This window comes from Delphinapterus leucas, chromosome 5, assembly GCF_059928025.1.
Source record: "Delphinapterus leucas isolate spDelLeu-1000000601 "Yukka" chromosome 5, BTC_Dleu_Yukka2, whole genome shotgun sequence".
NCBI lineage: Eukaryota > Metazoa > Chordata > Mammalia > Artiodactyla > Monodontidae > Delphinapterus > Delphinapterus leucas.
The window spans coordinates 61,292,209-61,317,323 of record NC_143133.1 but is presented as its reverse complement, the minus strand read 5'-3'; the positions used below and the strand labels follow the sequence as shown (position 1 = coordinate 61,317,323).

The 25,115-nt window shown below is 34.7% G+C and overlaps 1 protein-coding gene across 1 annotated transcript in view; it reads right to left on the bottom strand.

Moving 5' to 3' along the window:
- The window catches only part of DTHD1 (death domain containing 1), a 67,933-nt gene that overhangs the window by 29,795 nt on the left and 13,023 nt on the right, over positions 1 to 25,115 (bottom strand). Inside the window, exons 5-7 of the mRNA XM_089911250.1 lie at positions 14,140 to 14,304; positions 12,153 to 12,442; positions 4,894 to 5,165 (exon numbers count right to left, since the gene is read on the bottom strand). Of these exons, the coding sequence (XP_089767376.1) occupies positions 4,894 to 5,165; positions 12,153 to 12,442; positions 14,140 to 14,304 (727 nt within the window). The remainder of the gene's footprint in view (positions 1 to 4,893; positions 5,166 to 12,152; positions 12,443 to 14,139; positions 14,305 to 25,115) is intronic.

Sequence of the window (25,115 nt, the reverse complement as noted above, 5' to 3'; positions counted from 1 at the left end):
TTGTAAACAATTTTGAGCAATGATGTCCTATAGAAATATAGTTTGAAACACATAATTTCAACTATTCTAGTTAGCCACATAAAAAATTTTAAGCATATGAGATTAATTTTAATAATATATTTTTGTTTAACTCCATAACCAAAATATTATAACTTACTATGAAATCATTATGAGCAAAATAACGAAATATTTTCTATCTTTTTGTACTAACTTTTTGAAATCCAATGTGTATTTGACACTTACGGTACATCTAAATTTGGACTAGCCATATTTCAAGTGCTCCATAGACACATGTGGATAGTGGCTGCATCCAGGACAACATAGCTTTAGGGCATGTATTATCCTATATATCTCTGTATTTATCAGAATGCTTAGCATAGCACATTTCCTATTTCAGAAGTTCAATTAATATTTGTCAAATTAATGACTTACTTTACTAATTTATTCAAAATCAGTACAAGATCTAATCCCATAGAAAACATGTTTCTGCTATTCATAACACAAGTAAAACCATGTAAAACTACTTCTGGCTTTCTTTAAGTGATAAAAAGTTTGTTCTTCCTCTGGAGTGATACATTTTTCAGTTATATTTCTCATTAGAATGTAGTTTAGAAGTACAAGTCCTGGATCACTGAAAGAAATAGTACATACAACAATAAAATTATTTACTTTTTGTTTCACGTGTTGAGAGAATTCATTCCTACACTCCTGATAAGAATAAGAATTTTAGAAAAAAGTAATTAACTCTTTTTAAAAATTGAGGTAAAATTGGTATGTTATCAATACATTATATACGATTCAGGTGTACATTACAATTTGATATCTGTATACACTACAAAGTGAACAACACCAAAAATCTAGTTACCAATCATCACCATACAACTGACATCTTCAACCATTTTGTCCCCCAAACCCCCCTCCTCTCTGGTTGGTAATCACCAATCTGTTATCTGTATCTATGAGTTTGCTTTTGTTTTGGTTTGTTTGAACATTTTTTTTGTATTTTAGTTTCCACAGATGAGTGAAATCACATGGTGTTTGTCTTTCTCTGTCTGACTTATTTCACTTAGCATTGTACCATAAAAGTTCAGCCATGTTATTGCACATCGCAAGATTTCATTCTTTCTATTGCTGAGTAGTATGCCATTGTGTATATATACCACATCTTCCTTATCCATTCATCCATCAATGGACACTTAGGTTGTTTCCATAGCTTGGCTATTGTAAATAATACCTCAATGAAGATAGGGTGCATATATCTTTTCAAATTAGTATTTTTGTATTCTTTGGATAAATACCCAGAAGGGGAAGAGCTGAATCATATGGTAGTTGTATTTTTAATTTTTGAAGAATCTTCATACTGTTTTTCATAGTGGCTGGATCAATTTACCTTCCCACCAATTTACATTCCCACCAACCCCAAAGTGTATAAGGGTTCCCTCTTCTCCACATCCTCTCCAATACTTGCTATTTCTTATCTTTTTGATAATAGCTATTCTATACAAGAGGTTTGAGATGATATCTCATTTTGGTGCTGATTCTCATTTCCCTAATAACTAGTGATGTTGAATATCTTTTCATATGCCTTTCAACCACCTGTATGTCTTTTTTGGAAAAGTGTCTATCTGGTTTCTCTGCCCACTGTCTAATTGAGTTGCTTCTGTATTTCTTGTGGTATTATATGCATTCTTTATATATTTTGGATATTAACCCCTTCTCAGATATATGATTTGTAAATATTTTTTCTCATTCAGTATGTTCAACTTTTATTTGGATGATGATTTCATTCACTATGAAGAAGCATTTTAGTTTGATGTAGTTGAATTTGTTTATTTTCATTTTTGTGTCCTGTGCCTTTGGAGTCAGATCTACAAAGACATTGCTAAGACCAATGTCAAGGAGGTTATGCCTATGTTTTCCTCTAGGATTTTCTTGGTCTTACACACAAGCCTTTAATCCATTGTGAGTTAATTGTTATGCATTGTGTAAGATACTGGTCTAGTTTCAGTCTTTTGCATGTGGATGTCCAGTTTTCCCAACATGATTTATGGAGGAGACTATCCTTTCTTTGTAGTATGTTCTTGGCTCCAATGTCATAATTTAATTGTCTATATGTATGGGTTTATTTCTGGCTTCTCAGTTCTGTTCCATTGATCTGTGTGTCTGTCCTTATACCATACTGTTTTGATTACTATAGCCTTGTAATATAGTTTGAATCACAGTGCTTGATCCCTCCAGCTTTGTTTTCATTCTCAAGATTGCTTTGGCTATTTGGGATCTTTTGTGTTTCCACACAAATTTTAAAATTATTTGTTCCAGGTCTGTGAAAAATGCCTTTGGAATTTTGATAGGGATTGCATTAAACCTGTAGATTGCTTTAGTTAGTATGAACATTTTGACTATTTTAATTCTTCCAGTCCATGAGCACAGGGTATTTTTCCATTTATTTGTATCTTCTCCAAATTCTTTTATCAATGTCTTACAATTTTTAGTGTATAGGCCTTTCACCTCCTTGGTTAAATTTATTACTGGCTTTTATTTATACAATTGTAAATGGCATTATTTTCTTAAATTCTCTTTCTGATAGTTCATTATTAGTGTATAGAAGTGCCACAGATTTATTTATATATTGATTTTGTATCCTGCAACTTTACTGAATTGATGAATTAGTTCCCACAGCTTTTGGTAGTGTCTTTAGGGTTTTCTATATATATTATTATACCATCTGCAAATAGTGACAATTTTAAAATTTGGATTCCTTTTACTTATGTTTCTTGTCTAACTACTGTAGATAGGACATTTAGTACTAAGTTAAATAAAAGTGGCAAGAGTGGGCATCCTTGTCATGTTCCTGATCTTAGTGTAAATGCTTTCAGCTTTTCACCATTGAGTATGATGTTTGCTGTAGGTTTGTCATGTATGGCATTTATTATGTTGAGGTAACTTTTCTCTGTACCTGCTTTGTTGATAATTTTTATTATAAATGGATGTTGAATTTTGTCAAATTTTTTTTCTGCTTCTATTGAGATGATCATATGATTCTTATCCTTTATTTTGTTAATGTGGTATAACACATTGATTGATTTGCAGATGTTGAACTATCCTTTCATCCTTGGGATAAATCCCACTTGATCCCGGTGTATGATTCTTTTCATGTATTGTTGGATTCACTTTGCTAACATCTTGTTGAGGATTTTTGCGTCTACATTCATCAAGGATATTGGCCTGTAATTTTCTCTTTTTTTGTGGCATCCTTGTTTGGTTTTGGTATCAGGGTAATATTGGCTTCATAAAAAAATTTTGGAAGCGTTCCCTCCTTTTCAATATTTTGGAAGAGTTTGAGAAGGATAGATAGTAAATATTCTTTTGAATGTTTGTTAGAATTCATCCATGAAGCTGTCTGGTCCTGGACTTTTGTTTGCTGGGAAGTTTTTGATCATTGTTTCAATCTCCTAACAAGAAATCAGTCTATTCAGATTTTCTATTTCTTCATGACTGAATCTTAGAAGATTTTTTTGTTTCTAGGAATTTATCCATTTCTTGTAGGTTGCCTAATTTGTTGGTATATAATTGTTTGTAGTAGTTTCTTATTATCTTTTTTTATTTTTGTGGTATCAGTTGTAACTTCTCCTCTAGATGTAACATTTATAAATATATATGCAGACAGTATAGGAGCACCAAAATAAATAAAGCAAATATTAACTGACCTAAAGGGAGAAATTGACAACAATACAGTAATAATAAGGGACTTTAATATTCCACTTATTTCGATGATAGATCATCCATACAGAAAATTAATAAGCAAACATCAACTTTAAACAACACATTAAACCAAATGAACCTAATAGATACATATAGAGAGAAAGAACATTCCATCTAAAAGCAGCAGAATACACATTTTTCTCAAGTGCATGTGGACCATTCTCCAAATAGGTCACATGTTAGGTCACAAAATAAGTCTCCATAAATTCAAGGAGATTGTAATCCTGTCAAGCATCTTCTCCAAACAACAGTGACATGAAACTAGTAATCAACTAAAAGAAGAAACTGAGAAATTCACAAAAATGTGGAGATTAATCAACATGCTACTGAATAACCAATGAGTCATTAGGAATTTGAAGACAAAATCAAAAACTACATAGACAAATGAAAACAGAAACAGGACATACCAACATCTATGCTAAAGCAGTTCTAAGAGGAAAGTTCATGACGATACAGGCTTACTTCAAGAAACAAGAAAAATTGCAAATAAGCTAACTTTACACCTGACAGAAGTAGAAAAAGAAGAACAAAAAAGTCCAAATTTAATCGAGGAAGGAAATAATAAAGATTAGAATGGAAATAAATGAAATAGAGTCTGAAAAGACAGTATAAATGATCAATGAAACTAACAGTTGATTCTTTGAAAAGATAAAATTAACAAAACTTTAACTAGACTAACCAAAAAGAAAAAAAAAAGAACTCGAATAAACAAAATCAGAAATGAAAGAGTAATTAACTCTTAAAACAAACGTGCAGGATTTGGTAAGTCTCACTGAAAATATTTTGATGTCATTTTCCTTGTCACCACATGATTTTTCAAAAATTATTGTGTTCTGAAAGGTATTCTATGTTTTTATAAATGATTTTTTTTAGTTACTCAGAATCAGTTACAGAAAATGAATGACATTTTTTCAATAGTCATTAACAATATACTGTCAGGACCAGACCAATTTGAATTGCTCCTATTACAAAGTTGATATGGAAGAAAGTAGAAATCCTGACATGCGTTCTATCACTCTTGTAGCTTATCCTTCCTTATCAACATTATTCCTATCTTTCCTTTCAACCATAAGTATCCGTATTTATGCAGTATTGAATTTGGTAGAGAATTATAGAGAATTAACAAAATACAGTAATTAGGGAAGTAAAATGACTCACCTTTGGCAATTTCAATGGTAATTTGCAAATTGGCAACTGATAATTGTTTTCGTTAAGTATAAGAGATTGATCCAAGTTATGGACTATCTTTTCTTTAGGTACTTTATAAACTACAATGGTACCCTTATAATGAGGGCAGCTATAGTTTCCAAATTCATCCACCTCTTTGATTTGGAGTTCCAGTCTAGGTTTCCTTTGTAAATGAAAAATAAGCTTGTAGTCTTTTCCATAATCCTTCCCATTGCCTAAATAGAAGTAAAATGCATTTGTTACTATTAATATATAGCACTTTTTTAACTTATTTTTTAAAAATCCAAATAATCATTCATTTTTAAAAATTTGTCTTTTTTGTGTCAATACCTCTTGTCAAAACATAACCTAATAAACCAGCACTAGGCTGAGACTGTATAAATTACTAAAATGATTCTCATCTATACTTGGACCAGGTGCTCTCTCACTGCTTCTAGGTCTAATAATCTTTGATTTTCTTTTTCTTTTTTTATGCATTTGTGGGAGTCATCATTGATCTGATTTTCTTTTTCTATTCCATTTTGCTGCAACAAGAAACCATTGGAAATACTCATCTCTTTCTCTACTTAGAAAATTATTTTCACTTTTTAAGAATGATATTTTTCCTTTCACTTAACTATTCATATCACGTTGCACACTATCACGACCTCACAACAGACATTCTAGAACTGTGCTCTCCTATACGGTAGCCACTAGCAAAATGTGGCTTTTAAAGTTAAAACTAATTAAGATCAAAAATTCAATTTTTTAGGTGCTCTAGCCACATTTCGAATGTTCAATAGCCACGTCTGTCTAGTAGCTACCATATGGGAGAGTACACATATAAAACATTTTCACCATGCAGAAATACAGTGCTGTTCTAGAACTTCCAAATGGAATGAATAGTTTCTAGATTTAATAGTTACTGAAATTTCTATTAAAACCTGGTGAATTCTCCCCAAACAAGCATATGTAAAAGTCTTCTCAACTGTCCACTGAAAATAATGGAGCTTTAGTGAACATAACATTTCACTCTTGGGGGTTTTACCATGACAGCAGGATATTTCACCTTCTCATTGCAACAGTAAAACAGACACTGCGGTATTCGTAAGGCAAGTGTGCATTACCCTTAGCAAAATTTAAAAGTAAGCTGTAACGTAGCAGTTATAATATGTTTCTGACATAAAGATCTAGAGCCATGTTCAGCCTCTAATATTTACCTACGCCGTAATATTTATCCAGTTCTTGCACATCTCTGAACTTCTTGGAGCCTTAACTTCCTTACCTTTAAAACGAGAAATAAAACTAACGTCCTAGGATTGTTCTGGGAAAGAAATGAGGGAGTATGGATAGAATGATTGGCACAGGGCCTGGCACATAATAAAGGCTCAGTAAATAATAGCAATGACAGCAAATGAGAAGAACGAAGACGGATTCTTACATTGTTTTGAATTTGTATGACAAAAACCAACCCACTTAAATTTTTTAAAAGACTGTCAATATGAAGCTTTTATATCTAAGTTGCAACTTTCTGCTGCTCTCAGAGGCCTGAAAGTTGACTGCCCAGAGCTTTCTCTTTCTCTCTCTTTCTCTTATGGGAAGCTTTCCCTCTTGCATTCTGTGAGAGATGTAAATGACACTAATACTTTTCTCCTTGTTTTGACTGCTAGAGGTCATTTTGGTGAATTTCTAAAGCACAATTAAATCTAGAATTAGAATAACTCCAGGTTATGGAAGGTATAGGAGTATGTCCCTTTGCTTAAGTCTACATTTTAGAGGCAACCTGGCTCCTTGAAAAAAACAGATTCCTAGGACATACTAGGACAGGCATGACTAGCCAGGGTTTGCTTTAAAAGTTTCATTCTGGTAAGAAAGAAAAAGAAAGGGAAAAAGAAAAAAAAGATAAATTATTTGGAGTCACTGAAATATCATCTAGTAAATAGTAAACTAGAGTTTCTAGATCACTGTGGGAATACTTAGCAAACTTCTACTTCCATGCCACTAGAGTACTACCAAGAAAAATGTTGCTACTTTTGTCCCAACAGAATATAATTTAGTAAATTTCTCCTTCCACCCCTTGAATGATACTCCCTGCCAGGTATACAATTACTCATAAAGGATAATGTATGTAAGTATATAAAGATTGGAGGATGAGGCGTAGTCACATTGGTTCTACCTATTTCTAAAACTTATCTACCTCGAATTGCCAGTTAATTTTAAAAAATAAAGATTTGTAATGTAAATCTCTAAGAATCACATTTATATATGAAATAAGGATGAAATTATTGAGGATTTACTAGTAATAAATAGCATGATCTTAATGTTATCAAAGAAAGTATTATGTAGACTTAAGTTGGAGTTTCATTGTTGCTAAGATGTAACACTATATTTTGAAGACCCTTTGTCACAGAAAAAAACAGAACCAAAAAAAGAACAAATAGCACAAAGAAATTGCATTATTTTATTTTTTTCTCCCACTCTGGCATATTTAGAGAAGTAAAACCAAAAGTCACTCATTAAATACCAAAATTACGAAAGCAATCATTAGTTGACATTTTGAGAACCTCTTTCTCGTCAATGTATTATGTACATAGTTCCTAGCAGGGATAGTAGGATAGGAGCTATACAATAAATATTTGTCATTTAAAGAACTAAATAATTTATTTATATTTTGTGAGTTACTAGATATTTTTTATAGCAATGTATTTTCTTCTCAATAATGCATAGTGGAATATTTTTCATTGAAGACATAGGAAGTACAAACATAGACCTATATGCTTTTGCTTAGAAAAGTCACATGAAGAAGTGGCATGCTACCAACACAGAGAACCGGAATACTCTCATGAGAACCACTGGCTCAGGATATTTCTGTGTCCTAACACATCTCCACCAGTTCTAGGTACTTTCACCATCAGCATCTTTGCTGTAGACATCTTTGCCACAAGCCTTTTTTCCACCACATTTTTGCCATATAACTATCTGGCCATAAGGCAATTTTGCTGTAAAAGATAAAATAACTGGTTAACAGTTTGGTTTGACATATACAACAAAAAAATCATGACAGATGACGATGTTTTACCCCACGAATTGGTTTCTTATTTCGAAACACACTACACTGGGGGAGAAAGAGGCTGAGACTGAGAGCCTGGCAGGCCCAGAGTTGAACCCACATTTCCCATAGAACTTTGGAACATCTGTCAAGAGACATGTGACAATATGCAAAGGACAAACAGTGTAGAAGGTTTTGCAATGCAACACAAAGCTCAGTTACAAATATGCATCCTAGTATATGGAAACTGATACCTCTCTCAGTGAAGGATGAAGTTTTAGTGAATAAGAAAAAGTGCGATGCCAAACAGAAAGATGAATAAACAAGTAAAAAAAAGTGTATAAAATACTATGAACAAAAGACTTGGAAGACAAGTGCTTAGGTACAACCCACAAAATAAAATCAGTTATCTGTGCAGCATTGTCATGAATCTACACACATTTTAACTGTATTTAAATATTTTGTGTCGCAGAAAAGTCTTTATAATTTTGTTATTCATTATTCATGTTTCATTATGTGCTTTTAAATGTCCCTCTTTTATTTTTTGCCATTATACCTTTTATGGCAAAATTGCCTTATGGCTAATTAGTTATGCAGTAAAAATACTTGCGGCAAAGATGCTTATGGTGAAAATACCAGAAACAATTTCTAATACCTTTGCCTCTAAGCCTCCATCAACCCTTGCGTGATTCATTGCAATGGCTCATTAACCTGTCTCCCTGCTGCTACACTTGCCTTATACCATCTAATCTCAACACAGATATAATCTGACCCAGATCATGTGACGGCCCTGTTGAAAACCCTTCTTGGCTTCCCACTTCATTTCGAATAAAAGGCAAAGTCCTTGAAATGGCCTTCAAGGCATGACCAGTACCTACCTCATCTCCTCCAACTCTCCTCTCCCTCCCTCTCATCCAGCCATCCCAGCCTCCTTGCCCTGCCTGGGACAAATTCTCCTGGGATAGGATTATGGCTTGCTCTCTCATCTTCAAGTCTCTGCTGAAATGGCACTTTCTCTGACGAGTCTATTTAAAATTGCAAATCTGCCACTCTCTCTGAGACTTTCTATTCCCTTTCCTTTATTCTTCTGTAAGGAACTTTCCACCTCATTAAGCTGTACATTTTATTATTTATTTGCTTCTTCTGTGTGTCTCTCCAGTAAAATATAATGTACATAAGGACAGGGAATCTTTGTTAAATGAGTAAAAGGAAGGTCATTCTAACATTCTAACATGTGTGTCTGGGAAAACTATTTCTCTGGGCCAAAGGGCATTTGGGGCAACTTGGACACACACAGACCTCTTTGGGGCATTACTCGATGTTATGAGTGGTGCTAAGGTGTCATTATATAAAATTCTGTCTGCCCGTTTCCTAGCACTTTATGAATTTTCTGAGCACTGAGGGCTTAGATGTGATGCAATAGAAAGCTTAAGTGCTGAATTAACAGCTCTAACCTAGAGAGAGAAAGAAAATTCTAGCTGTGTCCAGAAGAATGCTGAAGGCCAATATAAAAACCAAAGGAACACCTATCTTATTTTCTCTTAGAAGTAGAAATTATTTCCATGTCCCAAGGTCCTCAGTCAAAAGAACCATCTGTATTCTATATAAGGAATATAGAGATTTTGATATTTCTCAGAGGGCAGTCATCTAAATTTATTAATTAAAGTTTTAAATACTTTTAATCACATAATACTATAATGTTAAGGTTGTTCCAAAGCTTTTGTCTTCATTCTTCAAACAAATACTTCTTCTAGCTTTTAGGCAGCTCCCTAAAATAAAGCAGGCCCACCAATAAAACAGGCCCTCCTTCCATGGCACTGTAGTGAGAGACACTGACATTGATCAATCAATTAAAAAATAAATAGAAGATTATATCTATGACCATGTCCACTAAGAGAATTACATAAGGATCTGAATAAGTAAAATAAGAACAAAGGTAATCAGGAAAGATAGGAAAAGCTTCTCCAAACATGATCGTTATAAGTGAGATAGGAAAATACGGTAGGAGATGACTAGAGAAGACGGTGGGGATGGATTGAGGGGAGGACCTCCAGGCAGACAACCTCTGGCAGTTTGTATCTGAGATTCACAGAGGCTACCACAGGCCCTGATGGAAGGATCAGGTATCAATTCTTTACTGAGGGTCTTGCTCCTCTTAGATGGAGAAAATCCAGTGAAGCTCCAGATCTGGCCATAAGTCTCTAGAAAAGGCAAAGGAGAAAGGATCCTGGCACCCTGACTGACTCATTTTCTTTGCGTGAAGAGGAGTTCTTCATTCCTATATGGAGGGACCGCACACATGCTGCCTGTCTCCAGGCACTCTTATTTTAGCATATACTCCCTATTCCCCATTATAGGCAATAGTACACTCAACCGTTGCCTATGAGAAGCACAGTAACTCTCTCCTGTTTGGAGCAGGAGGTAAACACAGCTGCTGTCCCAAGTACTACAGGAAGTCATTTGCATCACTAGTTTGGGTGGGACAGTTCCAGGTTTTGACTCTCTCTTCTTAGAGGGATTATCCTAGCATAGTTTCTATTCCGGAAGCCAAGTAGGAAGGGATATCTTCCACCCTTACTTCCTCTCCTCCCCCTTCCCCTTTTTGTGACATTCTGTCACTCACTCCATAGGTCCCATCAGCTGGCTCAGATGGCTGAGACTCTGCATGCGAAAGTGGAAGACATACTTCAAATTGGGACATTTTGAATCTCACTTATTTCTGAGATACCAAAAACAGGGCAGCCTCAGCTTTAAACCACATCGTTTTTGAAGCCACAGAGAGCAAAGAGCCAGCGGAGCTTAGAGTAATTTCCAGAATTAGAGAGAAAATAGGCACCATTTAAAAATCAATGAGATCTATATTAATTTATAAGTAAACAGAGACTCTTACTTCAAGTCAAGTCTATCACAGGACTCCGGGGCCAGAAATTCCCACAGAACCCATTCTTGAATTTCCCCCACACCTCATCTTTACATGCATGCTGTTTGATATTATTCTGCCTCAAGGAAAGGAGTTAGAAAGGAAAAGGGCTTGAATCAATAAAAAAGAAATGGCTGTGAGGGCAACTCCCCTAAAGCTCTTTTTCTCTCTTCTCTCACACAGCTGTTTTCTCTCTGTTCTTCTTTTTCTTCCTTTTCTCTTTCCCTCCTTTTATCTCTTCTGTCTCACCCATTCCCTCACTTCTCCCACATCTCCTGCCACCTCTCATAGTCACTCACCCTGTTTGTCTTCCTCAGCATCATCATATATTCATTCATTCACTACATATTTATTGAAAGCCCTTGATATACCAGGCACTATTCTAGGCTCAAGGGTACACAGCAAGAAAGACACAGTCACTGCCCTAATGGAATTTACATTCCAGTGAAGAACATAAATATAAGAATGAAAAGTATATAAACAAATAAATAAGTAAAGTAATTTCAAGTTGTGGTAAGATTTATAATGGAAATAAAAGATCACTAGATAAATATAAAGATAAGAGGTAAGCAGGGGTATGTCATCTGGATCTGAAGTTCTTAACCACTTTTGTGCCATGGTCCCTTTTGGACTTTGGTGAAGCTTATTGATTCCTTCCCAGCGTAGTCTTTTAAATATATAAAATAGAATAACTGGAATTATAAATAATACAGTTACGCTGGAATATAGTCTATCCACACGTCTCTTGGGAGTCCACTGACCTCACGTTAGATTCTTTGTAGGACAACATAGAGTTTGGGTATTATTTAAAGTGGAATAGGAGGTAATTACAAAGTTTTAATCAGGGAAGTGATAAAGTATGACTCATTTTTAAAAGATCACTGTTATTACTTTATGGAAATATTGATACATTCCATTTCACATGGCTAATAGTGAAAACAGAGGAATATTTACGAGGCAACGACACTGGTGTAGGAAAGAGATGATCCTAGCTTGAACGCAGCTATATAAATTATGGAGAATATTTCTAAAAATGTCACTTAGGGTCTTCCCATTAAGGAATGTGCATGCTCTAAAAAGAGAAGAAGCAGACTGGAAAGAAAGAAGTAAATAAGTCCTTTTTCTCTTCCTACTTTTCCAAAGCTTCCCCTCAGTTCTTTGAAGATTTCCTTAGTAAAACATGTTTAGTGGACTCCTTCTGAAGCTTGTGGCTGATAGCCCATAGAATATGCAAAAAGGTTTCTTGATATTTACTTGAAGCAAATATGTTTCCAGTAAACCTTAAAAGGAGTTGTTCTCCTTCTTTCACTTGGAAATGGCGAGATGGCTCTGGAGGACCACTAGACGCTTCCAAGCGCAAGTTCCTAAGCACCTGATGTAAATCTTTAGAAGGCACCACTAAAATGACGATTCTATGTGGGTTGTCTTTCTGGTGATAAAGTACAATGCAAACAGTGATGCTGAGCATGGCTTCCTCCAAAGACTTCACAAAAGAAACCAAATGGCTATTGTCCATAATGGAAGACGGGTGAAGCACTATAAACCTGCATGGAAGAAAGAAGGAGTAACCTGAGGGAAACAGCCAGTTTCAAAAATATCAAGAATAACTAATAACACCCCCAAAAAGCCATTATTAACCAAACCTCCTTTAAAAATCAAGCATTCTGATGACTAATTGATTAAATTCATGAATGACTTGAATGAAACTCTTGGCAGTCAGGAAACCAGCTTAAATCAAGTTCTAAAACAGGTGCCCATAAACAGAGAAGTCATCTAGCCTCAGCTTAGCTCTAAATATGGCAGCATATTTTAAATTATATTTTAACCAGCATTACCAAAGAGTATTACTTCAAAGAGAGAAAGATGATCCAGATAATCTGTTTACTATCAATAGGACACAAAATATATGTCATTATTAAGTAGAGATTGAAATATTCATCTCTGTCACTGTGTGATAAGAGTTGTTATGGTGGACCCTGTATGGGTTGAATTGTGTCCCCTCCACCCAAATCCTGTGTTGGAGGCCAAATTCCCAGTACCTCAGAATGCAACCTTATTTGAAGATATGGTCTTTACAGAGGTAATCAGATCAGTGTGAGGTCATTAGAGTACACCCTAATCCAGTATGACTGGTGTCATAAAAAATAAATTTGGACACAAATATGCATACAGAGAGAATGCCATGTGAACATGAAATGAGCCATCTATAAGCCAAGGAAAGAGGCCTGGGACAGATCCCTCAGAGTCCTCAGAAGGAATAAACCTTGCTAACACCTTGATTTTGGACTTCTAGCATCCAGAAATGTAAGAATACATTTCTGTTGTTTAAGCCACTGAGTTTTTGATACTTTATGATGGCAGCCTAGGAAACTAATTCAAATCCCTCTTCCTGGTCTGGCCCACCTGTTGCCCAACTGTTCTCCAGAAAATTGCTCTATAAGAGCCCCCTCCCCCAGAACAGCACCACATCCACAGACAAAGACTAACTGATGCAAGAGTGTAAAGCCAGCCTCCTTGGAACTCACGCTTCAGAGCTCCCCTGAGGTATCAGGCTGAGGTAAAACTTCAGCTCAAGCCATAATTTCTCCCATTTCTTCCCTTACCCTCCCTGCTTTCTTTCATCACTCTACAGGAGTCCCCTGAGAGCCCTCTCTCAAAGAATCACTTGCATTCTCATCTTAGACTCTTTTTCTAGGGAACTGACCCAAGACAATTATAGACGTAAGTTCTTCCTTTATGAGATAAAGGCGTTCTTTGGACATGTGATTGCCCTGTCTTTATGAGTGTCTACTTCTCAGGAACCTTAACATGTCTAACTCTTCTCATAATGAGCTGTCTAGAAAACATGGAAATGAGAAAGCAAAATGAGGACACTGGAATAACAAATTCAGTTTATATATACATAGGAGATAAGCATAATATGAATGGTTAATTACTATCTCCATGAAATTTCAGAAATGAAGGTGCTATTTTAAAACTATTTTGGAGTTAGAAGAAAGCTGTAAAAATAAATTTAAGTTAAGAGTGGTTTGCAACAGCACCTATTAAACTATCGTGAATGAAATTACTGATAGGGTATTCGTGTCAGGCCTAGTTGGCATTTTAAGCACACCCTAAAGGACTATTCATATTTCTATTTGAGGAATAAAAGGTCTAATCCTATGATTCTACATCTGTAAACATCAATTACGAACCATCAGGATATAATATCATCAATATTTTTTGTTTACTGTTGTATTACCTCTCGAAATGTTCACACAATTCAAATGATATCAAGCCACTTTGCACGGTTCTCACCACGACACCATCAAGCACAAACCAACCACTGTCTCGGCTTCTGAATCCCAATAATTTCAAAGATTCACAAGCATTGTTCCCAGGTTTTCTTATGGAAGTGATTTTTGTCCTATAATCCGGAAGCAGAAGAGAAACTGGTAAAATTTGTGTAGCATAAATCATATTTAATGCATTCATTCTTTCATTAAGTGAATAATCCAATAACAATTCATTAAGTATATGTTATGTGCCAGTAATTATGCTGTGCACCAGGAACATAAAGATAAGGTATATGTTGCCCTTGCTCGACAGAAGCTCACAGTATTACAATATTAAACAATCACAGGACAAGGTGATCTGTGTGGTAATGAAGAGAATGTACAGGGTGGTTTAACAGCAGAAGGAAGGTGTTCAGGAAAGCTTGCAAAGTGAAAATGCTAGTATTGAAGATGAGCTTTGGAGAATGAGAAACATTTTACTACTGGCAAAAGAGTTAAGGGAATATCCCAAGTCAATAAATTCACTGATGTAAACTGATGCTTTAGGATAGCCAAGTCTCTTGGTATAGCAACCATAGACTCTGGAGCAATACTGCCTAATTCCAAAATCTGAGTGGCTCTGCCTCTTATTAACTGTATGACCATGAACAAGTTATTTGACCTCCCTATATTTCAGTCTTCTTATCTGTAATATGAGTGTAATAATACTATCCACCTCATGGGATTAAATGAGTTAAAATGTGTAAAGCACTTAAAATTGTAGTAAGGATAAATGGTATTGATATTCTCACCCTAATTCCTACAGCAGACATGGCCAATCAGCTTTCTTGTACAATTCTCCTTGCTAACTTGCCCCACCCCAAAGCCTTAAAAGAGACAGCTGTATATACTATGTGATACTTTCTCCCAACCAGAGCTGATTTCGCTAACACTAGATCAACTTCCAACACCCAGCCAATTTGATTTCTTTCTTTGAAATTTGACTAAGAAAAAGGCCCAGAGATTGTAACTTATTGTCCTTTGGCTGTAGTGCCCTGGGCTATGAATATGAATAAGCAGAGAGATTATTAAGAAAGGAAAAACAGAGCAGATGCTAAGAAAGAAAAGGGAAAACACAAGGTGAAAGAATTAGGGTAATTTTAGAGATGGAGAAAGCAGAGAGTACCTATTGTAGCCTTACAATAAACTCTTCTTAAATTCACTTAAATGGGTATCTTAAGTGGGTATTCACTTAAAAGCTACAGAAAGAAAAATACTTGATACTGAACGTCTTGCTGGAAAAAGGAAAACAAAACCTGGTCTAATGCTGCTAAAACCCACAAGGCGGACAGAACCGTTCTAGCTAGGTACTAAAGAATGATGACATAAGTGTGAATCCCACATCTTTATTTGTGAATAGAATTAGTTACGGGTTTAAAACCACTTTAGTTTCACAGGTTTAGCTGTCCTATAAATCATAAATAAGGAACTGAACTAGATTTAAAATGTCTACTTTGAAAACTTTAGACTGTGTTGATCAACCAGATTAAAATCAAGAGGATAGGGGAAAATATAACAGTTTTTGGCTTTTGGTTTATACAAATATGGTAAAATTTTTAACACTTGGAAGGTAATAATCTATTAACACAGGAAGATATACTCATACTGAATCCAGAACTTTGGTCATTTACTAGAAATTGACTTAATTATATGTAATATATATTTTTTTCTGATAATAACTCCTACTTTTTTCCTAATAATAGTCTGTTTTCTGTGAAAACCTACATGTTTTCAGCTACAGTGGGGCTGACCCTACTCCCAGGTCTAGGTGGGTATATGACCTGAGCCAATTAGTACATTTGGCATTCATCAGTGTTGTTTTCAAAATACCCAATTTCCCCCTACCATTCTGAGCTCATGATGGAGTTTCACTTCCTTGTCCCCTATGGTTGAGTGGGGCCATGTGACTTGTTCTGGTTAATGAATAGTGAACAAGGTCATTCTGTCATTTCCAGGCTAAGCATTTAATTACTAGTGTGGGTCTATCCAAAGGTCTTTCTTCTGCCACCATGACAGCAACCAAACAGTAGCTGCCCTTCAGCTTAAGTCTAGGAGTGAGACGACCAAGCCTGTCTTTGATGAATCAGTTTTGTGTTACCGTGCCATAAACTAGGCTAGCCTGCCTTGTACAGCACATCTTCCTTTTGGTTTTAGTGATCTGTTCAGTGATGGGTTTGTGACAGATTTGGAGTAAGAATAAGAGCCAGGGCTTTTATGTATACTCATGGGGAAAAGAAGTTTCCTCTTTTCTGCTGAACTTGGAGTTTTGAAGACATAGCAATATTACCAGCATGAGGAATAAGCATGTTGGAGGATGGAAGTGACACAGAGGAAGCAGAAAGAGAAGAGAGACTGGGATTTTCCTGGTCCAAGAGAAATATTAAAATAAAAATATCCCCAGATTTGTAATTTATGTGGACCAAAGAATTCCTTTTTTCTTAAGCACTTTGGGTTTGTTTTTCTGTCACTTAAAATCAAAAAAGTCCTTAATGATATTAAGGTCAAATTTAAACTATTTTTTTTTCCAGTTGAGATATAATTGACATGTAACTTTGTGCAAGTTTAATATGTACAATGTGATGATTTGATACTTGTATATATTGAAAATTATTACCACAGTTAGGTGAGTTAGCACATCTATCACCTAAAATTTAGACTTTAATATGATAATAGATACAACTCATATTGAAATTAAATAATTTAGTGGCATCCTTATTTATCCCAGCTGTTCTTAACAGCACTGCAACTAAACACTTTTTTTTTAATACATACTATTAGCAAACTTTGACAACTAGTATTGCCAGGCAGTGAATAGCCCTTGATTATACTCCACAAAAGATGACAGTTTGATATACTAATAGTTCCATAAAACATAATCAACCTTTATTAAATCAACTTGTTTATTCAAGAATAACTGACTTTCCTATTTCTTTAGTTCAAGGCTCTTTCAATGTCCAAAATTCCAGGCATTAAGGGAATTATGATTGGCCCATTTGGGGTCAAATATTCAAATATAATGAACAGGAACATTGAAGAACATGGAAGCTCCTTTAGATCCACTAGGATAGAAAATATAATTTCCAGAATTTCTGGTATAATTACCCAGAAATAAAATAGTAGTGTAGACAAACCATCAAGTGTCTTCCCCAGGCTGCCTTTTTCAAGTCTAAGAGTGTCCTGATGCATCATTCCCAGGTACAGGCCATAGTGCCACACAATTAAGATTTTTCCCTGAGATAAAAAAGGTTGTTCCAAGGTACCTCAATATTTTGTCTCTGCAAGTAGAAATAGACATTACAGGGAACTTTTCAAGGTTAGTTTATTTTCTTGTTTTTTAGACTATATATTATTAAAATTTTTATTGGAGTATAGTTGCTTTATAATGTTATGTTATTTTCTACTGTACAGCAAAGTGAATCAGCTGTACGTATACATATATCCCCTCTTTTCTGGATTTCCTTCCCATTTAGGTCACCACAGAGCACTCAGTAGAGTTCCCTGTGCTATAGAGTAGGCTCTCATTAGTTATATATTTTATACATGGTATCAGTAGTGTATACATGCCAATCCAAATCTCCCATTTCATCCCACACCCCCTTCCCCCTTGGCATCCATACATTTGTGCTCTACATCTGTGTCTATTTCTGCTTTGTAAATAGGATCTCTGTACCTTCCTCTCAATTTTGCTGTGAACCTAAAACTGCACTAAAAATAGTCTAAACCACTAATCCATCTCACTGATGACGTATGATATGGATCATCTTTTCAAATGCTTATCTGCCAACTGTACATCTTCTTTGGTGAGGTGTCTGTTAAGGTTTTTGGCCTATTTTTGAATCAGGTCTTTGTTTTTTTATTGTCAAATCTTAGGAGTTCTTTGTAAAGTTTGGATAAGAGTCCTTTATCAGATGTGTCTTTTGCAAATTATTTTCTCCCAGTTTGTGGCTCACCTTCTCATTCTCTTGACATTGTCTTCCCTGGAGCAGAAGTTTCTAATTTTATGAAGTCCAGCATGTCAATCATTTATTTCATGGACTACACCTTTGATGTTGTATCTAAAAAGTCATTGCCATACCCAAGATCATTTAGATTTTCACCTATGTTATCTTCTAGGAGTTTTATAGTTTTCTGTTTTACATTTATGTCTACATTCTACTTTGAGTTAATTTTTGTGAAGGGTATAAGATTTGTGTATAGATTCTTTTTTTTTTTTTTGTATGTGGATGTTCACTTGTTCCACTGTCTTTGCTCCATTGTATTGCCTTTTCTCCTTTGTCAAAGATCAGTTGACTATATTATGTGGATCTATTTATGGACTATTTACTCTGTTCCATTGATCTATGTGTCTATTCTTTTGTCATCAATACCACACTGTCTTGATTACCGTAGCTTTATAGTAAGTCTTAAAGTCAGGTAGTCCTCCAATGTTGGTCTTCTCCTTCAATATTCTGTTGGCTATTCTGGGTAATAGTTTCTTTTTGATTTGGAAATTAAATTAAATTCTTCCTCACTTGGCTTTCCAATCCACAGGTAACATTATATGTTCTTAAGTATAAAAGTATATAATAAACTAAACATATTTCTAGTATACTACCTCCAAATTTAATAAATGTGAAAAATCATATTTGCTCAGTAAGCACTTACCTCAAAATTTTGCTGAAATAATTTCATTCTATTAAGTGAGATTAACCTGTGTCAACAACATTGTACTGACTGATCAGTACAAAGAAAAATATGGCATGTGTGGTTTTACTTTTTATAAAATTACCATTTCTTAATGTGAAACATGGTGATTATAGTTGATAACACTGTTATATAGTTGAAATTTGCTAAGAGAAGAGAGTAGAATTTAAATGTTCTCACCAAAAATTTTTTTAAAGGGTTGATATGTGAGGTGATGAATGTGTAAATTAGCTAGATGGGAGGAATCTTCACAGTGTATCCATATATAAAATCTCCATGATGTATGCTTTAAATATTTTACAATTTTCTTTGTTAATTATACCTCAGTAAAACTAAAAAGTAAATAAATAAAATGACTTTTTTACGTGGAATCTTTTAACTATTATAAATTAAATACACAAGACACAAGATTATAAATAACAAATTGACACTAAGTAATCTAAGTTCTCTATCTCCCTAAGGCTAAACAGCTAAATCCTGATAAATATGCTTTCTAATGTGTTTTTTTTTTTGTTTTTTTTGTTTTTTTGGCTTGCAATAAGCAGAAGGAATCTTAAAGGAATGTCCCAAATTCCCCTCCAAAACATCTGTGAAGCCAGGGTAAAATCAGGGGGCAAAGAGCCAGGAATTATGAGATTACTATGAGGACAAATTCCTTTCCAATAACTTAGATACAGGAGAATAAAGCTGTAAGTGATAATCAAGTGAGCAAAACAAGGAGCTGTGATCCTTGAGATCTTCACCATAAAAGGTGAACTTGAGAACTTGACCAAGACTCTCAAAGAGGTTGAAGTAGTCCCAGGTAAGTAGCACCTGGTTCTCAGCATAGACAGAAATAAATGCCATCTGGAGGAAAGCAGCTCCATTTACAACTGCAGAAATCTCATGTATACATAATCACAAACAAAAGTCCCCAAACATATAAAGAGATAAATACCATGAATGACAGCCAGCAGAAATAACAGGCAACACCCTCAAAAACTGCAGGTATCAGAATTAGTAGTTACAGTATGAAAAAACAACTATATATGAAAAGTTTAATAAGATAAAGGACAATATCATAAAAATAAGCAGTCAGCAAGAGACTATCGAGAATGATGAGGGAAATCTGAATATGAGCTAAATAGAACCTTAAGATATAAAAAATATAATTGCTGGAAACAAAAAGTCGATGATAGATTAAAAGTATATTTTAAAGTATACAATATTTGTGGCAATTGAACTGAAATGTGAAAAAATTACACAGAACATAGCATACAGAGACAGGAAGATGGAAAATGTAAAAGAGAAGAAAAGAAATATGGAATTTAGAAAGATATGGCCTAATATACATCTCATTGGAAATCCAGAAGTATGGAGTACATAAGATGGAGGTGAGGCAATATTTGATTAGAAAACATATAAGAATTTTTCAGAAATGTGAAAATGCTGTATGATAGCATTTACACATGGAATCTGAAAAATACAACAAACTAGTGAATAAAACAAAAAAGAAGCAGACTAACAGATATAGAGAAGAAACCAGTGGGGAAAGGGAAGCGGGGAGGGACAAAGTAGGGGTAGGGGAAGAAAGGGTTATTATGGGATTATATGAAATCATGTGTGTGAAACTTTTTAAAATTGTGAAGCACTATAGAATTTTAAAAAATCTTTCATTTAAATAAGTAAATAAAGTCCTTCAAAAACACAAATGAATAAGTAGTTACAGGAAGGTCTAAAAGCAATAAAATTTATTTTTTAAATCTAAAAAAATGTAAATCCACTTATTCAGAAAGCATAATGTATTGTATTCAGAAAAAGTGTTTAAAATTTACATCTAGATACATCATAGAAAAATTCAGAAATCCAAGTACAAAGAAAAGATATTAAAAGCAGCCAGCAAATAAAGCAGATCACCCAAAAAGTTATGAAAATAAAATTCGCTGAGATCTTCACGGCATCGATAATTAAGTCCATGAACAGTGGCATAATATCCCCAAAGAAATGAGGAAAAAATCAATATAAATCAAGGATCTTAAGCCAGATCAGTAGCTGGTCTCCAGAGATACTAACCATACCTCTCAATATTCATGTCACTGTGTAGCACTCTCCCACAATGAACTAGAGACAGTTCCGAGACTGGCTTCAATCAATAGAATATTTCAGAAATGGTGATCTGATAACTACGGGCTTAAAAATTAAGAAAGCCTGGCAATGTCTGCTTTTGTACTTTTGAAAGCCCTGATCATCCATGTCAGTAGTCCAGCTATTCTTCTGGAAAGAGCCCATGACAGAAAGAGGCCATAAGGAGAAGTCAGGTGGAAAGAAAGAGACCTTGAGACTACCTGGAGAGAGAACGAGGCTCAGCCATTTCAGCATACCAGCGGAGTCCAGGCTTCCAGCTACCACTGCCAGGGCTCCAGACATGTGAATAAACCCGTCTTGGACTTCCCAGACTCAGCACCATCTTACTGCAATGCATAACAGACCCTAGGCAAGATAAACCAAAGAACAGTCCAACTGAGACCCCAAACAACCCACAGAATCAGGAGAACTAGTAAAATGGCTGTTGTTTGGAATAGTTTGATATGAAGAAATAGATAACTGAAACACACAGCAAAATTCTATTTCAAGAAAAACAATATACAAACAAATGCTCATGGATTGGAAGAATTAATATTCCATACTACCCAAGGTGATCTATAGATTCAATACAATCCCTATCAAAATCCCAATGGTACTCTTTATAGAAATAGAAAAAAATTTTCTAAAATTCATATAGAACCAAAAAAGACCCTGAGTAAGCAATCTTGAGTAAGAACAAAGCTGGGGGCATCACATGTCCTGATTTCAAAATATATCACAAAGCTACAGTAACAACAGTATGGTACTGGCATAAAAACAAACATAAAGACCAATGGAACAGAGTAGAGAGCCTAGAAATAAATCCACACATCTATAGCCAACTCTGATCTTCTACAAGAATACCAAGAACACACAATGGGGAAAGGCTACCCTATTCAATAAATGGTTTGGGGAAAACTGGATATTCATATGCAGAATGAAATTGGACTTATCTCATACCACATGCAAAAATTAACTCAAAATGGATTAAATACATAAACATGCTGACTGGAAGGAAAAACAAAACTTTCATTGCTTAAAGTTGATGCAAGAGTTTACATAGAAAACTTGAAGGAATTCTCGAAAACAAATATTAGAAATAATGAGAAGGTTTAGAAAGGCAGCTGGCTTCAATACCACTGCAGAAAAATCTAATGCATTCATATATATATATATATATATATATATATATATTTATGAGAAAACAAACATTTTGCATACCATTTATAATAGCAGTTAAAACTATAAGGTATCTAGGAATAAGCCTAGCAAAGCGTGTGTAGTACATATGTGGGACTTTGATAACACTTCATTGAAAGACATTATAAAACTACACAAATTGAAGCATGTATTATAGGTAACAGATTTAAAGACTTAATATGCTAAAGATGTCATTTTTCTCCAAATTGACCCATACGTCAGAGGAAATTACTAGCAAAATCCTAACAGAGTTCGTTCTTGCGGACCTTAACAAACTGATTCTATTTTATATGAATGGGAAAGTTTCAAGATAAACAGAAACAAAAATTCTCCTGAATAAAAAGAATATGATATGGCTTACCTATCAGATATCGACCTTTTAATTACAAAGCCTTAATAACTATGACGGTGTTAGATTGGCTCAGAACTATGTAAAAAGACTGACCAATGGGAGAGCTCAGAAAAAGAAAACTAGTTATGTGACAGAGGAGGCTTTGCAGATTGTTAGGGAAAGAAAGAATCGTTCAATAAATCATGCTGGTAAAATGTTATCCACATGGAAAAAAAGAATTCCTACCTCACACTGTATATAAAATTCAATATCAGATGGATCAAAGACTTCCTTGAAATTCAAACCTTTAAAATTATAAGATAAAAAAGAGGACCATTTTTATAATTTAGGAGATATAAGTATTTTAGGACTGGGCAAAAAGCACTGATCATAAAAGAAAAACATGATAAATCTGTCACATAAATATAAAAATACAGACCACAAACTGGCAAAGATTAACACTGAGACCACAAACAATCCTACAAATCAATGTAAAAAGTTCAAAAATGAGCAAAGAAATTAAGATACCTCACATATAAGAAAACACAATGTCTAACAAAAGCCATTATGAAAGATGTCACCTTCGTTGTAATCAGAGCATTGCAGATTAAAACCACATGAGATCCATTTTACGTCTATTAAATTTTCCAAATTACAAAATCTGACAATATGCAAGGCTAGAAAAGATAAAAAGCAATAGTGGGAGCATGAAATTTAGTTCTACCAGTTCGTAAAACTTGTAAAATTGTACATGTGCATACCCTATGACTGAACATGACTTCTAGGTAGATACTCTAAAGAAGTGCTTACACAAATACACTTTGAGTGAAGAATAATCATAATAGTACTATTCGTTTTAGCAAAAAAAATTACCCAAATGTCCATCAGTAAGAACACTGGTAAATAAAATACAAAGTTATTCAATAAAATATTATATAGAAGTGAAAATGAACTTTACACAATTATAAATGGAAAAGCAAGACTATAAGACTATACACAGTAGGGTACCAATTTTACAAACGGTAAGCACAAACAAAACCAAACAAGGTATTGTATAGTGATGAATAAAAATATATTGGGGCTTCCCTGGTGGTGCAGTGGTTGAGAGTCCGCCTGCCGATGCAGGGGACACGGGTTCGTGCCCCGGTCTGGGAAGATCCCACATACCGCAGAGCGGCTGGGCCCGTGAGCCATGGCCGCTGAGCCTGTGCATCCGGAGCCTGTGCTCCCCAACGGGAGAGGCCACAACAGTGAGAGGCCCGCGTACCACACACACAATATATATATATATATTTATTTATTTATAAAAATAAAAAATAAAAGCAAAGGAATGATTCATAATTTCCTAGTAGTGGTTAACTTTGGTGAAGATGAAGAGCAATTAGGGTAGCAAGGCAAGGGATGGGATGGGGAGAGATAAGTAAGGAGATGTAATTGTATTGATAACATCTAATTTCTTAAGTTATGTGGTAGCTTTACCAGTTTCTCCATTTTATTATTTTTTGTGATATGATGCATATATTGTACAAATATTCTTGTGTATGACTCACATATTACATTTTAATAAACTGATCTTAAAACCAATAGCATTATATAGAAATGGCATTTTTCATGCAAAAAATTTCCCATCTAACTCTCTAAAATATTTCTTGCATAATATGGAATAAGTTTCTATTTAAGAAATTAATTTCTCCTTTCATTACTGTCAAGAAATCTTTTCTGGCTGATAATTAAATAACTCTCATCTTTTCCCCAGAAATCATTTACACATGAAAGAATGAACTGCAACAAAGACCTTTTATTCTTTATATTCAAACTATGTTTTGGCCTCAAATCGTTTTTATCTTTTTTATCTTCTGAGGTATGGATTGCTTCATTGTGTTTCTATTTCCACAGAAAATGTTCAACTGGCTTTCACTCTTTGATGAAAGAATGTTAAATAAATAGTTCATGTACGTTCTCATTTAATTGTTTTATGCTACACTGGATGGGGAAAATGCACCGCCCATGTCTAGCTCTAATAGCAACAGAGCATATTATAACTTATCAATTTAGTATTGTCAGAAAGTATAGAAAATTAATGACACAATTTACTTTTCTACAAATTTACTCATTAATTTATTTAATTCACCTAATTCAACATAGCACCAACTATGTTATAATTATGCTGAGGGATGATAAATGGAAAAGGGAATTTAATAACACTGTGGTGTGATTTAGGATGTACAAAAGAATAGGGCTGGCACAAAGAGAGGAGTGTTCAATCCCTCCTGGAGATCAGAGACTGTCTTGACAGATAAGGAAAGAGCTGAGCTTCAGCTTATAGAATAAATGAGAGTTCTTCAGCTAAACATGGTAGAAAAAGTGAAGAGATGATGTACTAAGGCAAAGAAATGGAGAAGAAAAAAGAAATTGACACTGGCTAGTTGAATTGATGACAAATGGCAATCTTAGAATGCTGGATGAAATGTCACACACACACACACACACACACACACACACAATTTGAAGGAACTCAAAAGCTGGAAAGAAAATCTCCTAGATCTGGGAAAAAAAAATCTCAAAAAGCTAGACTCCTCTTTCCTC